General features: G+C 30.5%; 1 protein-coding gene across 8 annotated transcripts in view; it reads right to left on the reverse strand.

The window, feature by feature from the left end:
* Positions 1–14397, reverse strand: part of LOC106681193 (uncharacterized) — a 307220-nt gene that overhangs the window by 109596 nt on the left and 183227 nt on the right. Inside the window, exon 1 of one of the 8 annotated variants that reach the window (XM_067052200.1) lies at positions 9452–9487. The exons of the other annotated variants lie outside the window; for them this stretch is intronic. Coding sequence (XP_066908301.1) covers positions 9452–9477 — 26 coding nt within the window. The 5' untranslated portion in view covers positions 9478–9487. Of the gene's footprint in view, positions 1–9451; positions 9488–14397 lie in introns of those variants that run through there. 8 annotated transcript variants of the gene reach the window in all.

Raw genomic sequence — 14397 nt, forward strand, 5'->3', positions numbered from 1 at the left:
ACTTCTTCTATATAATTCTTTCCTAAATTTAAAACTTGTACTAACCACTTTTCTTTCTATCATTTACATTTGCAAACTCTAAACAGTACAAGTCTTAAATTTAGGAAAGAATTATATAGAAGAATTTATTGATGGGACAAAGGCAATTAGCCGGCATTTTTAAGAATTTTAAAAGAGAAAATGACAACAAAGTAAAGGTATCCTTGAAAATGACCTGAGTGGTCGAAACGTTGGAAGGATTTAAAAAGAATAAAGTTGAGAAAAAGGATCAAATTTGTTTTTAAATAAATTCTCATTATTTTAAATTAAATATAATGGGGTAATGAATATTATGTTTATAGTTTTGTATTATCCAGTTTGTTTTATTTTTTGTTTATTATTTTGTTATGGAACACTTGTTTTATCTTTTGTTTATTGTTTTTGTAATGGCACAAAACTAGCACTAGACTCAGGTTTTGTTTATAATGAATAAAAAGACTTCGTCTTTCACAAATAAAATATACCCTATTCTATAAGAAAGATGTAAAAATTAAATTATTTTTTTTTTAACTTGGAAATAAACCTTTAGATATTTTAAAGCAGAATTGGTAGGTGCTTTTTAAGATTTTAAATTCTTTTAATGAAAAATACATAATTTGGTGATTGACAGTATGTAAATTATTACCTCCTTTTACCTCACACAAGATAGTTTCAACTTGTAATGGTTCAAATTACATAATTTAATTAAAATTCAATATTTTTGTTGATGAGTGTAGGGAAGCTCTCAGAGGTTCACCAAGAAGCGTAATTCTGAATTATCTCCTTGTACAACCGTTGGTCTAGTGACAATACTTCCTTACAAAGTGCTGATCCCCTTCATGAGTTGTAACAGTACAAACTTAATTTATTTTATTCTTTCTAATTTATCTAGAACAAAATCTCTAAATAGGTTTTAGGTTTAAAGATGTTGCTTTCGTGGTTTTTCCCCGAGACAGCTTGGTTGATTTTTTTTCGGTTTAAGCAATTATTTATTTTATGGTAAAATAAAAAACATTTTAATTGTGTATCCATAAAGTGTCTATGTATATAATATTGCTGTTAGTAATGTTTACAGTAAGGCGCTGTGATTTGCTCGGCCATTGACCGTACTAAGGATTTTAGTGGCAGCAACCTTTGGGTTTACTGTACTCTTAGTGGAAAACACTCGTAATGTTTCGTAACAGTTGCTGTTCCTTTTCCATCAGTAAACGCTTCGTAGAAATATAGGAGTATCTATATTTCTTCTATCGTATATATCTTTTAAAAGTAATTTATTAAATTAATATTATGTATAGATAAAAAAATGTGAATAAAAACTTTTATTTACGTACTGTTCATTAAGAATAATAACATTAGCTCATACATACATAATAGATGAAATGTATTATATATACTCTAGTGCGTCTTTTCTCTTTGATTGCCTTGTGGCATTATAAGTTGTAGATGTGAGCCCAGCTAAGATAGTATAATATAGCTATAACCTATAGCTACGCCATAAAATTAATTATATTTAATAAAAAACTAAGGAAAAATATAGTAAACCGATTCGAATGGGAAATTACCATCTTTAGGGGTATTCATGATCTTTAGTTTAACATATTTTACCAAGTTAAAACGATATAACATGTAACATGGCTGAGAGTCTGTTACTAGGTCTGTTAAATGGAGAATGACGTCACGAAACAGATCAGCTGAGCTTGTCACCGTTTTATTTGTTGTCGTGTTGGGTTACTTACTCGTAGTTTGTGTTTTTTTTTTTTCTATTGTCTTGTGTTTTGAACTTTTTAAAAAAGACAATCAGTAGTCAAACTTTTACACTTCTACTTTTCACTTATTTTAGGCATGTTGTAATAAATTAATGTAATCAAAACTTAGAATTAAACAATAACATGAAGTTTTGAAAGGAAAGATTACTAAACAAGTTGCTCAGAAAATCCGCTAGGAGCTCTTATACATTTAACATTAAATAGGGCTCCTCACAATTGCTGTACTTAACATAACATTTAACATGGTAAAACATTTTACATTTAACACAATATCATGAATACCCCTATTATCTTTTGTTAAACTGTCGTACTCTAGGCAGAAACAAAAATTTATATTTGTTATTACTATCTCGTGAAACCATAAAATACAAACTTTTATAACAATAGAAACTCAAGGTATATAAATAATTTTTTTTTCATAATTTTTTGTTTTTTAGTTTTATCTGGTCTTCAGGACCTGACCTACTCAAAACTTGGGGGAAATTACATTTGGGCATGCCTATTAGTATACAATTTCTTTGAAACAACTTAAGTATTTTATCTGTTATAGAATTAGTAAAATAGATTTTTTTTTCTGTTTTATATATGCACCATTAAAGTACAAAAACAACATTCATCAGAAAATTTAGAGCAATAATTGTGTTTTTTCTTTCAATTGTTTCATTCATTTTAATCTTTAAAACTTATACGTATAAGTTTATACGTATAAACAAATTAATAATTATAAATTAATTTTAAGGCGATCCTGGGAATAAAATTAATATTTTTACATTAATCTTCAATTTCTGACGATGTTGAACAAAGAATAACCTATAGTGCATGGACAGAAAAAAATCAATGGCCTGAATTTGAACTTAGCACAATCTCCGAAAATGTGAGTGGAAATTTTCGATTCTCTGGTCGACATTTTGTTTAATTTCTTAGATAAATATTATCCTTTTGTAATGAGGAAGTAAAATTTACCTTGAATTCCTAATAATTTGTCTCATTAAGGATAGGTTTAATTAAGATAGGGTTTCCCTGTAAACTAATCATAGGTGACGGCACTTAGGGAATATTAGTTTGGAGGGGGGGGGGCGAAGGTTAGTGTTATATTAGTAGTATTAGTACGAGAGTACAAGAGGAAAAAAAAAAGTAAATTATTTCGTAACAATTTTAGATTACTATAATGAAAATTATGTATAATTCTAGTAAAAATTGATGAGTCAAGTATAGGTAGGTGGAATAAAAAATGGCGGCTATTTCAAAACGTCAAAAAAAAAATTTTTTCTTACGGAGCTTCGTATCTTTAAAACTACAAACAGTACTAGAGAATCTAAGAGAACATCATTTAAAGAAGAGTAAATTTTCTAAAATATTAACCCTAATAGAGACATTTTCGTTCAATAGTTCGAGATATGGTTTTTTAAAAAGCTACATTCCACAACAGAAAATCAGTAGTAAGTGAAATAATTTTTAGAAATCCGTATTTCAAAATTCATTCGACGCACAAATGTCTATTAGCTCTTAAATTAAAGCTAGTTAAATGAACTAGAAAGTAGTTCATAATGTTTGTCTCCGTAAGAGTAGTAGTTTTTCAAATATCTGACAATATTTTATCCGAACAACTAGAAATTAACAATTTTTGAATTTATTTTTTCAAATGCCATAAAAACTACTACTCCTACGAAAATAAACGTTATAAACTATATGTCGAATAGTTTTTGAGATATAGATTTCTCAAATTAACTTCACTATCCACTGATTTTACCGTGTATCTTTATGCAATATTGCAATTTAAAAAGCTATATTTATATATAAATAGCGCTGTTAGTAAATTTACTCTACTTTAAATGATGTTCTATTAGGTTTTCTAGTGTTGTTGATAGTTTTAATGATATAAAGTCCTGAAAGGAAAATTTGATTTGTTTAAGGTTTTGAAACAGCTGCCATTTTTTATTCCCCTACATATACTTGGCAGACTCATCAATTTTGACTAGTAATTCTACATAATTTATTATTATTTATTTATCACCCTGCCCTACATACATAGTTTTCATTAAAGTAATAAAAAATTGGGGTGAGATAACTGCCTAAATAGTTATAATAAATATTATTCATAACAGTTTTGAATGATGTTAGTAAGTAGAAAAAGTGACAAGTATTTATGTAAAAAAGTTTTAAGTTTATATTTTAAACCTAAAACTTTTTCAAAAAAGCATATAAAAGTTTTATATGACTTGGGCAATCAGCCTGGAGACAAAATTTAAAGAATATGACATCAATATTTAGGTTGACTCCTTGAAAATTGCATGAGGGCCGAAACGTTGGAGAGTTTCTGAAAATAAATGTTGAGGGTATATTTGGATCAAATTTGTGAGTATTAATAATAAAATAAACCACTCTCAAACAATCATTAAATTAAATATAGTTGTAAATTATCAAATCTAAAAAAAAAAAATATTGTATGCACTTATTGTAAGATCTTCCGTTATATTTTTTTTTAAATATTTATTTATTGCTATTTCCAACTGTACATTATAATACATTTAGTAAATCTGATCCCAGTTAATATGGAGTGTTACAGGCGTGTAGAGAAACTACCCATTGGTAGCACTCTAATGACATTTTACATTAGGTGGTCTCGTGGCCATCTTCTTTTCAGGCGCCTCAGAGGATTGTCAGGAATGGAAGAAGATGCAAGATTAGAAACTAGGGGGTTTGAGTGGTTATAGAGCTTATAGTGGAAGGAGTGATATCTGGTTCGGGCTAGATCGGTTACATAAGGAACATTAAGCTCTTTATGTATGATTTTATTTGTGACAAAGGAGCATTGAGGATTTTACGAAGGATTTTGGATTGTAAGGATTGGATACGAGAGAAATTCGAAGGTTTAGTGGAGCCCCAAAGCTCAACTCCGTATGTCCAGATTGGCCTTATTACAGTCATGTAGATCAGTCTTTTGTAATGAATTAGAAGTTTAGACCGTTTGTCTAGTAAGTGCTGTAATAGTCGAAATCGACGAGCAGTTCGCTGTCTTTTCAGTCTGGTGTGAGGATTTCAAGTTAATCGCTTGTCCAAATGTAGTCCAAGGTAGCGGATCTGTTCGACAGGGGTAAGAGTTCCGTGATTAAATACGTTTTATTGTTTTCGATTTACTTATGATCTGTGTATCTTATTTATTCATTTTGGAGTTTTAAGAAATAGAAATTTTAATATTTGATTTAAAGATAGGAAAAAATGAATGGAAAATTTCTCGTAACCAACTAAAGAAAGGGAACAGGTTTCTTTAGTCAGACAAAAAATATTTTTATGGCCCTTGATATTTGTTCCTATCCAATATTCGTAGGCTATGATTCACCTTGGTAACCGATGATTCGACAGTTTGTTGACGACGTGCGTTCAAATATTTAAAGTGTTACGAGGCGCGTGTTGAGTCTAATAGTGAATTTATAACTTATGGTGGTAGTGCCAAATGGGTTTACCATTGCCCAAATTATAGTCAGCATTCTCTTATTGCCCTTGTATATTTATTTTAAACCCATTTTTATTTATTTCTGATTTTATATTTCATTACAGGTATTCATAATGTCGTATTAAATATTTATAAGTATATAATTACGATCAGCCTAGTTTAATGTCCATCTTATTCGGTAAATTCATAGAAGCTCCTAGCGGATTTTCTGGGCAACTAATTTTTTAACCTTGTAACCTTTACAAGATAATAAAATTTCTAATATCATTATAACCATCAAATATTTAAATATATTCGATTAAATAACCATCGCATTCCTTTGATATCGGATCCTTACAATTGGCTTAATTTGTTTACTTTGTCACAAATCAAGTCATCCATCAGGACTTCCATGTTCCATGGCGAGAACCAGATGCCAATCTTTCCATGATAAACGTCCCAACCACCTAAACCCACTTGTTTCTAACCTGGCTTCTCCTTCATTACCTGAAAATCCCCCTTGGCGTCTGAAAAGAAGATGGCCTCGGGATCTTCTCCTTTCTTATCAATAGGTCAATTCTCTATATGTCTGTATCATGTCATTTTATAACTAACACCATTCCAAACTAAAACCTGAAACAACTTATATTTAAAAGAATTCTCGGGCCACTGCTGATGTACATCTGTGAAGTCTGGGGAGCGGCATCCTTTAATAAAAGTAAAAAATTACAATCTTTGCAAAATAAAGTCCTAAGAATCGCAGTTAATGCTCCTTGGTTTGTAAGAAATAGCCAATTGCATCGCGAATTACAGATGGAGTCAATAGAGGATTACATCAAAAAAAGGGTTCATGAAGCTCAACTCCCAGTTGCCGACAGTTAAAGGAGTAGTGACCTACAACCTGGGAAACCCAACCTCAACCCGAAGACTGAAGCCCAGGCAGGACATTCTGTTATAAATTTTAATAAATATAAAATTAATTCATAGTCACACTACCTCTATTTTACTTTTTGTAAGTCCCGAAGACTGAAGCCCAGACTGCAGCAGGACATTCTATTATAATATAAATTCTATATTTATTAATTATATTATTCATATTACCTCTATTTTACTTATTATAATTATTTATTTTGTATTCTTCTTTCGTCCCTTTTTCAAATTAACTTGTACGAGATTATACTCCTCCCCCCATAATCAACTGTTAAAAATATATATGTATAATGTAAAGGTTATATCAACCAAGTAAGGCCCACTAGGCCGACCTGGTATAAAATAAATAAATAAAAGGAAAAAATATAACTAACACCAATTTTACTTGTATTCTATATTTTAATACAGTTCTAAATATCAATAAACAAATTTTAAAAAAAGTTTTGAGTAATGAGGAGAGTTCCAAGTTCAGATTTAGATAATGGAAGTGCTATCTATTGTAGGATGATAACGCAAGTAAATTTGAACTCTAAACGGTTCAGGTGTGTCAGATAAACTCTACTATTTTCGGTTCATCTAAAACAAATATTAATATTTTTCTTTATCTAAACTATTCATAGCAATACTATATTTGGTTATTATACATTTCAAATAGTTTCACATAATTTTACATTGATATACCTTATTGAATTAATTAAAATTGTTTTGAGACAATCGAAAAAAACATAATTATTGTTCTTTATTTTGTATATTTACATAACGCCTGTTGAACAGATTCGATACTCAGGACTCCATATTGACAAGAGGCTTACTTGGAATCCACATACAAGACTGAAACGACAAGAAACTGCTCGTAGACTCCGATTGCTACAACACCTACTTGGCAAACGCTCTAAACTTCTTATTCACTACAAAAAATTAGTATACACTACGATAATCAGACCAATTAGGACATATGGAATTGAGCTCTGGGGCTCCACCAAATTATCAAATTTCTCCCGCATCCAATCCTTGCAATCCAAAATCCTTGATGCTCCTTATTACGTCACAAATGAACTCATTCACAAAGACCTTAACATCCCATTTGTTGCAGATTTGACCCAAACAGATATGCGTATTTTCATTCAAAACTCCTTACCCATCCTAACCCATTAATTCTTAATCTTTCATCCTTAACAATCCCTGATAATCCTCCGAGGCGTCTGAAAAGAAGATGGCCACGGGACCTTCTAATTTAAATTAATTTTTGAAGTACCACCAATGGGTGGTTACTTCCCAAGATTTACAAGTGTATATTAAACATACAACATATTTACCTATTGTATTATTTTGTACAGTTGTAAATTACATTAAATAAAATAAAAAAGTATATTTACATATGCCTTTTGTCGAGTAATGTAAATTTGTGATCCATTTGACAACCTTCGCACAGGATTAGAATAAATTCATGAAAGGAGAAATCTTCCAATGACGACACGTTCAATAATGAAACCTATCTTCAATTAAAGACCTCTTAGTTTTTCATTAATTAAATCGTTTTGGGTTATATCGAAACACATATTGAAAATCGATTAGATAAATTGGCACTTTTGGTTGGTCGATTTTGCTGACGCACCCCAGACCATATACTAACCTTAACAATGTTATTACAGCTTCATACAACCTTTCCTTTTTAATCTGGGCTATTATGACCATTTTAGGGTTAATGTCTTCCAACGATAGTACAAGAGCCAGGGGGAATTAAAGGCAGTTATTGATTCACCCCAATTTTTGAATACTTTAATGAAAATTATGTACATGGCTTGTTGAACATTGATCATCTATGCCCAATTTGTGAGGTTCCTGAGACCGCCGAGCTCGTCTTACTTGCCTGTACCGCCTATGAAGCACTGAGAGTCAAGATGATGAGGGAAACAGGACTCTATGTTCTGACTGAGAGCGATCTTCCTGAGCTGATGATGAAGAAAGAAAAGAAAACTACCCGCACTACAAGACCTTCGTGTATGGGTGGAAGGAGGCTGTGGGCTCTACTCACTTCTCCCTGGGCAGGAGAGAATAAGCTACACCAGCAAGGCCTCAGGAGGAGAGCAAGATTTATAATTATAGCAAGAGCAAGCTGTGTGCACAGCTATGTAAATGTTTCTCATATGTAGCAATGAGTTGTACCACTGCTGCGAACACCCGTATTGTCTAATAGGCAGGGTAGGGTGATAAATAAATAATAATAAATTATGTAGAATTATTAGTCTAAATTGATGAGTCTGCCAAGTATAGGTAGGGGGAATAAAAAAAGGTGGTTGTTACAAAGCGATAAAAAAAAAAAAAATAATTTTTCATTCGAAGCTATATATCCTTCAAACTACCAACAACATTCGAAAACTTAACTATCTTTAATTTGAGTGCAAATAGACATGTATGCGTTGAATCGTATTTATGATATAGATTTCTCAAAATAAATTCACTAACTTCTCATTTTTTATGGAATTTTGCTTTTTAAAAAGCAAAATCTCGAGAACTATTCAACGCAAATATCTTTATTAGGGCCAGTAGTTTAGCAAATTTACTCTACTTCAAATGATTTTCTCTTGGGTTTTATAGTGTTGTTGGCAATAAAAAAAAAGTTAATAAAATTAATTTGATATTACCTACTTATACTTGGCAGACTTTTCCATTTTGATTAATAACTAGTCAAGTGTTTGAGTGTTGGCAGACATATGTGCGTCTTATGGGTCTGGAATTTTATTTTTTCATAAATCAAACTTATTGTCCGAACAACTAGAAATTAATTTATTTTAGCAAATATCATGAAAAATACTATTTCTATGAAGGTAAAGGTCATAAACTACTTTTTAGTCCATTAAACTAGCTTTAGTTTGAGTGCTAATAGACATCTGTACGTCACATAGTTCCTGAGATATAGATTTCTCAAAGTAATTAACTAACTACTAATCTTTGAATACATTTTAAAGAAATTTTGTTTCTTAAAAGGCTATATCTCAAGAACTATTTAACATAAATAGCTCTATTAGGGCTAATATTTTAGCAAATTTACTCTTCTTTAAATAATGTTCCCTTAGGTTTTGTTAGTATTGGTTGTAATTTTAAAGATATAGAGTTCCGAATGAAAAATATATCTTTTTAACGTTTTGAAACAGCTGCAATTTTCTTCCTTCTACCTATACTTGGTAGACTCATCAATTATGACTAGTAATTATACAAAGTTACAAAGTTTATACAAATTAATCAAAAATTACTCTTGTACTCTCAATTTCTCTATCCTTACTTATATCTCATTCTTACTAACCTCATCATCCTGATAAGAGCGAACATGGTGGATGCCTTCTCGATACAAACTGAGAGAATAAGGAAATTATTTCCCAAATATATGCTCATAATTGCAAAATCATGTTAGGTAACTAATTAAACAATAGTCATAATATACCTTGTGTAATATATTTATATCTTATGCAAGTTCTTAAACAATAATTAATGATGCTGTTAAAAATTTAAATCAGTTTTTTTTAAAAAGGAAGAATATAAGAATAAATAAATATTATAAATTCACTTTTTTGGAGGTAGCAATTTATGCAACCTTCATAATCCTTGAAACATTTAATTAAATTTCTAAAATCGATTAACGATCGATTATAGAAGAACACAAATTCGCTTGCAGATAGACACGGATTCAATTTTCTTCTTTATTGCTTAAAACGTAAAATGTAATAATTTTCGATTATACGAACATATTTACTTATTTTTTTTCATTTCGTGAATCAATTACAGACCTCTGCTGAGGAAGCAAAGAAAATGTTATCACTCATTGTATTTTCTACCAAATAAAAAAATAACAGGTCAATTTTTTCTTTGACTTATATATCGAATATATTATTTCGATTGTAAAAAACTATATGAATTCCAGTTTTCTACGAAAATACACGTTTTGAGGTCCCATGAGTCTAAATAAGCAAGTTTCGCAAAATAGTCTGCGTGTGAACAGCCTTGCTCAAAAACGAAAAGTAGTACATAACTGAAATTTAGTGCTTTTTTTACCCGATTTTCACATTTGTACTGGGATCGGGGATATCGAGTAAGATGGGTTTACGTTATATGTAGACAAAGGCGTGCCCAGGATCAAAACTTGGAGATGGTAAGCCATTGTCAATCAAGTTATGATAATTTAGCTTGTCACTAACATTATTTGTTTTTTTAAAAAAAGTCAATTTTTATTAAATTAATAATTTTTTAAGTTCTATTGGGGGGGAGGGGCAGTGGCCCCCTCCTGCCCCCCTCTGGGTACGCTTATCTATGTCGGTGTGCTAGAGTAGTGTCGCATTAGTCTTTCGACTAGTTTCTTTAGTTAATCATTCAACACTTTTTTTATGACTAACAAGTTATTATTTTCCACACATATTATTTAATTTTAGGTCATAGGCGTACCTAGACCATTTGTGGCCTATACAATATTTATTTTTGGGGCCCGGAATAGATTTATTTTTGAGAACTAGTATAAATGTATTCTTACGCCTTGGGCGGATTGGATTTCTAGACTCGGGGTGGATTATTTTTGAGGCCTGTTTTAGGGGGGGGGGCCGTATTTGATTTGTTTTTGGGGCACGGGGTGGAATCAGTTATGGAATCTGGACTGAAACAACTTTACGTTTTTGGGGGAGATATATAAAAACACTGTTTTCCCACCTCGTTATATTTGGTAAAGTTGATATATAGCAACAGTTCATTGTCATGGCGTATACACATGATAGTTAACGTAACTGCTACTTCGATGACATTACTTACATTATCAATTATTACGCAAGAGCTTGTACGCTATTACTGTCATGACTGTAACTATTGAATAGTTACACTATAATAGTGGCTGTGATTTTGCTGTAACTCTACGATAGACACGTGTGTGTTCACTAATTTATACATAAGCCTTTCAGATGACCGAACCTTTTCAGATCATTTTTAGTATTTTCAATATATTTTTTTTATGCACTTGTAAATGTGCTTTACTTCCAGTAAATGAGATGTTCTATGAAGGCATGGCATGAAGGAGATAGCACCCAGTGCATCCTCCTGACGTTAAGTAAATTATTTTATTATACTAGGAGGTCCCGCATCCAACTCCTCTTCAGCCTACGCCGAGTTACGTCAGGAATGTAATGTGTTGTATTTTAAATGTTGATTCTATAGCAATTAGCATTGAATTAGTGGTTAAGAACAAATTGGAATTTTTGTAAAATTGTATACTTCTGATTTTCTACTATATTTCTTGTTCTGAAACTAGCAAAGATTAATTTCAAATCAAAGTTGAATAGATTCATTTTTTTATTTTTGATCTATTATATTGTATTGGAAGTATAGTAATTACTTCTTTCTTGAAGAAGTTTGTCGGGGGGGTGCGGTCAGCAAAGAACAACATAAATAAACAAAACCATATTTATTTATTTTATGCCGACGTTTCGACCTGAGTTTCAGGTCTTCATCAGGGCTATAGAACAAAAGAGATAACAACAACATTTAGAGTAACATACAATTGAAAAGGAATAGTATACAAACAAATTTAGAATTATATAAAATCATTTAAATCATAAATGATAAAAAATGATAACTGATAATATTTTATATAATTCTAAATTTATTGTTTGCTATTCCTTTTCAATTGTATGTTTCTCAAAATGTTGTTGTTATCTCTTTTGTTCTATAGCCCTGATGAAGACCTGAAACTCAGGTCGAAATGTTGGATATATAAATATGGTTTTGTTTATTTATGTTGTTCTTTGCTGACCGCACCCCCCGACAAACTTCTTCAAGCATTAATCTACGGTCAACTATCTACACCTCATTATAGTAATTACTATTAAGTATTCTCCATCCAAAGGGGGATGTGTAAAATATATTCTATGAAAATTGTTTAAAAAAAAAAAAAACTATTTCCGTAGATCTCCAGTACCGATATTATTCTTAGTATTGTATTATATCTAACCGTTAAATTTCAATTATACATGTTTGTTTTGTTAATTATAAAGTATATTTTGCTATAATTGATTTACTTTGAAGAAATAAAAACGTTTTCTAAAGCTTCCCAAATAAAGTTTAATGAGCTTACTACCTCGGTTATGAAGTTGTTGTTGGGGCTTTAGGGCGTAAAACCCTGAGGTCATCAACGCCCATAATTATATTTCAAGATTTGATACTCTTTAAATAATTACGAAAAAAATTTAAATAATTTCTTCTTTTAGAATTAATTAGTACGTATAACAAACTTTGGAGTTTAAATCTTATTTAAAAGGCCATTCCTTTTTAAGAAAACCAAAACCATTTCCACGTTCTTCTGGTCATCATTCAGAGCATCCGATACACTCGGTCCCACTCCCAATCTATTTAAGAAATAACATTCTTCAAATATGTGACTGACCGTAAGTACACTGTTGCAGTATTGACATTTTGGCGGTGGCTGCTTACTGATCAGATATCTATGAGTTAAACTCGTATGACCTATTCTCAATCTGGCAATAGCTACCTCCTCCCTGCGATTGGAACGGTTTGATGTAGTCCGTGGTTTAATGGTTTTTCTAATAGTTCTTAATTTGCTTGGCGGGCTTTCATTTCACATGGCTTGCTAACTAGCTGATATTTCATTTTAACATCGGAAGACTTATTTCTTAGGTTGTCAGAATGGCCGCGCCCTGACTTACAGTTATGAAGTTATGTTAATTAATATCAGATTATAACAATAACCTTACTCAACTACCTGCAACCACACAGAGATGGGCCAAAATCAGCTGTAGTTGAAACTGATAACTAATGTTGCCATGGATACTATATTTATTTATGAATGGTTCATTCATGAATATGTGTCGTTGCCATGGCAATATTAGTTATCAGTTTCAACTACAGCTGATTTTTGCCCAACTCTGCAACCACATAACAGTTTAGTCACCGACAGGGTAATTAATTAACAACTTAGCAAAAGTAGCAAATGCTATAAAAATTTAAAAAAAAAATTAATGTCTTCCAAACCGTTCTCGTAAAACATTGCTTTTTTTTTTTTTTTTCTTATCTCCTGGAATAAGAAATAAGCATTTACAAATATATACAATAGAAAAATGACATGTACATATACCGGCTATTTCATTTTCTTGTTTTGCCGGGATGGCATAAAATTTGTAAAACATTGCACTTTCAAGTTATAACTAGTATTTCAGTAATTTTTTATTAATGGCATTAAAAATTGTACAATGATAAAGTTATAGTTTTTCTGAAAAAAACTTAATTTTTTTTTGTAATTAATTGTGATTATGTGTCTTTAATGTTTACCAACAACTGTAGCGCAGAACAATGTTTTTCGACATCAAAGTAGGCGAAAATTAAATTGTAGGAAGTTTGACTTCTATCTAAACCGTTCTCTCCATTCCTCTCAATCAATCCGTTACAAAATGCAATACAAATTAATGAAAATTATCAATAAATAGAAAAGTATAAATAAATAAAATAGCCACCGTAGTATAACAATTAAAAAAACAAATAAATAACTTTATTTATTGTCTTACACTTTATGAGACTTATTAATTATGTTAAAATAAATAAAATTTTATCCATTTTAATTTAAAAACATTTTTATTCTATTTATAAGTCCGACGTTTCGACCAATTAGGCTATCTTCAGGGACAATCTATAACAAATAGCTTTTATTACACATATGATCTTCAAGAATTCCAAAACAAATAACAATATTATTTATAATTTATCTTACTTTAATACAATTTTAGAAATAAATCATTTTAAAAAAATACAAAACAACTTCATACAGACGATTCTGTCCGGGTCAATCCAACAAAATACCCTATGAGACATTAAAATATTAGGGATTCATATATTTTTGTAATTAGTCAATTATCACATTAAAATAAAAATTATTTATCACAATCACCTTCTAATAGATTGTCTTCTGTAATAGATTGTACCTGTGGATGGCCGAATTGGACGAAACGTTGGACTTATAAATAAATAAAAATGTTTTGAGACTAAAATTTTATTTATTTAAACAAATAAATAATTTTAAAAATACTAATAAATAAACTTTAAAAAAACACAAATAAATATATTAAGAAGCTAAGAAACACACAGATGAATAATATCAGATTCAGAGCTAATATACACGCAGATAATGATGTATAATACCCAGGGAGTCAAATAATAAAAAAATAAATACAAATTTAATATTAAATCTAGACATCTCGTTTCAAC

This window comes from Halyomorpha halys, unplaced genomic scaffold (assembly GCF_000696795.3).
Source record: "Halyomorpha halys isolate HHAL.00 unplaced genomic scaffold, Hhal_1.1 Scaffold19.1, whole genome shotgun sequence".
Classification (NCBI taxonomy): domain Eukaryota; kingdom Metazoa; phylum Arthropoda; class Insecta; order Hemiptera; family Pentatomidae; genus Halyomorpha; species Halyomorpha halys.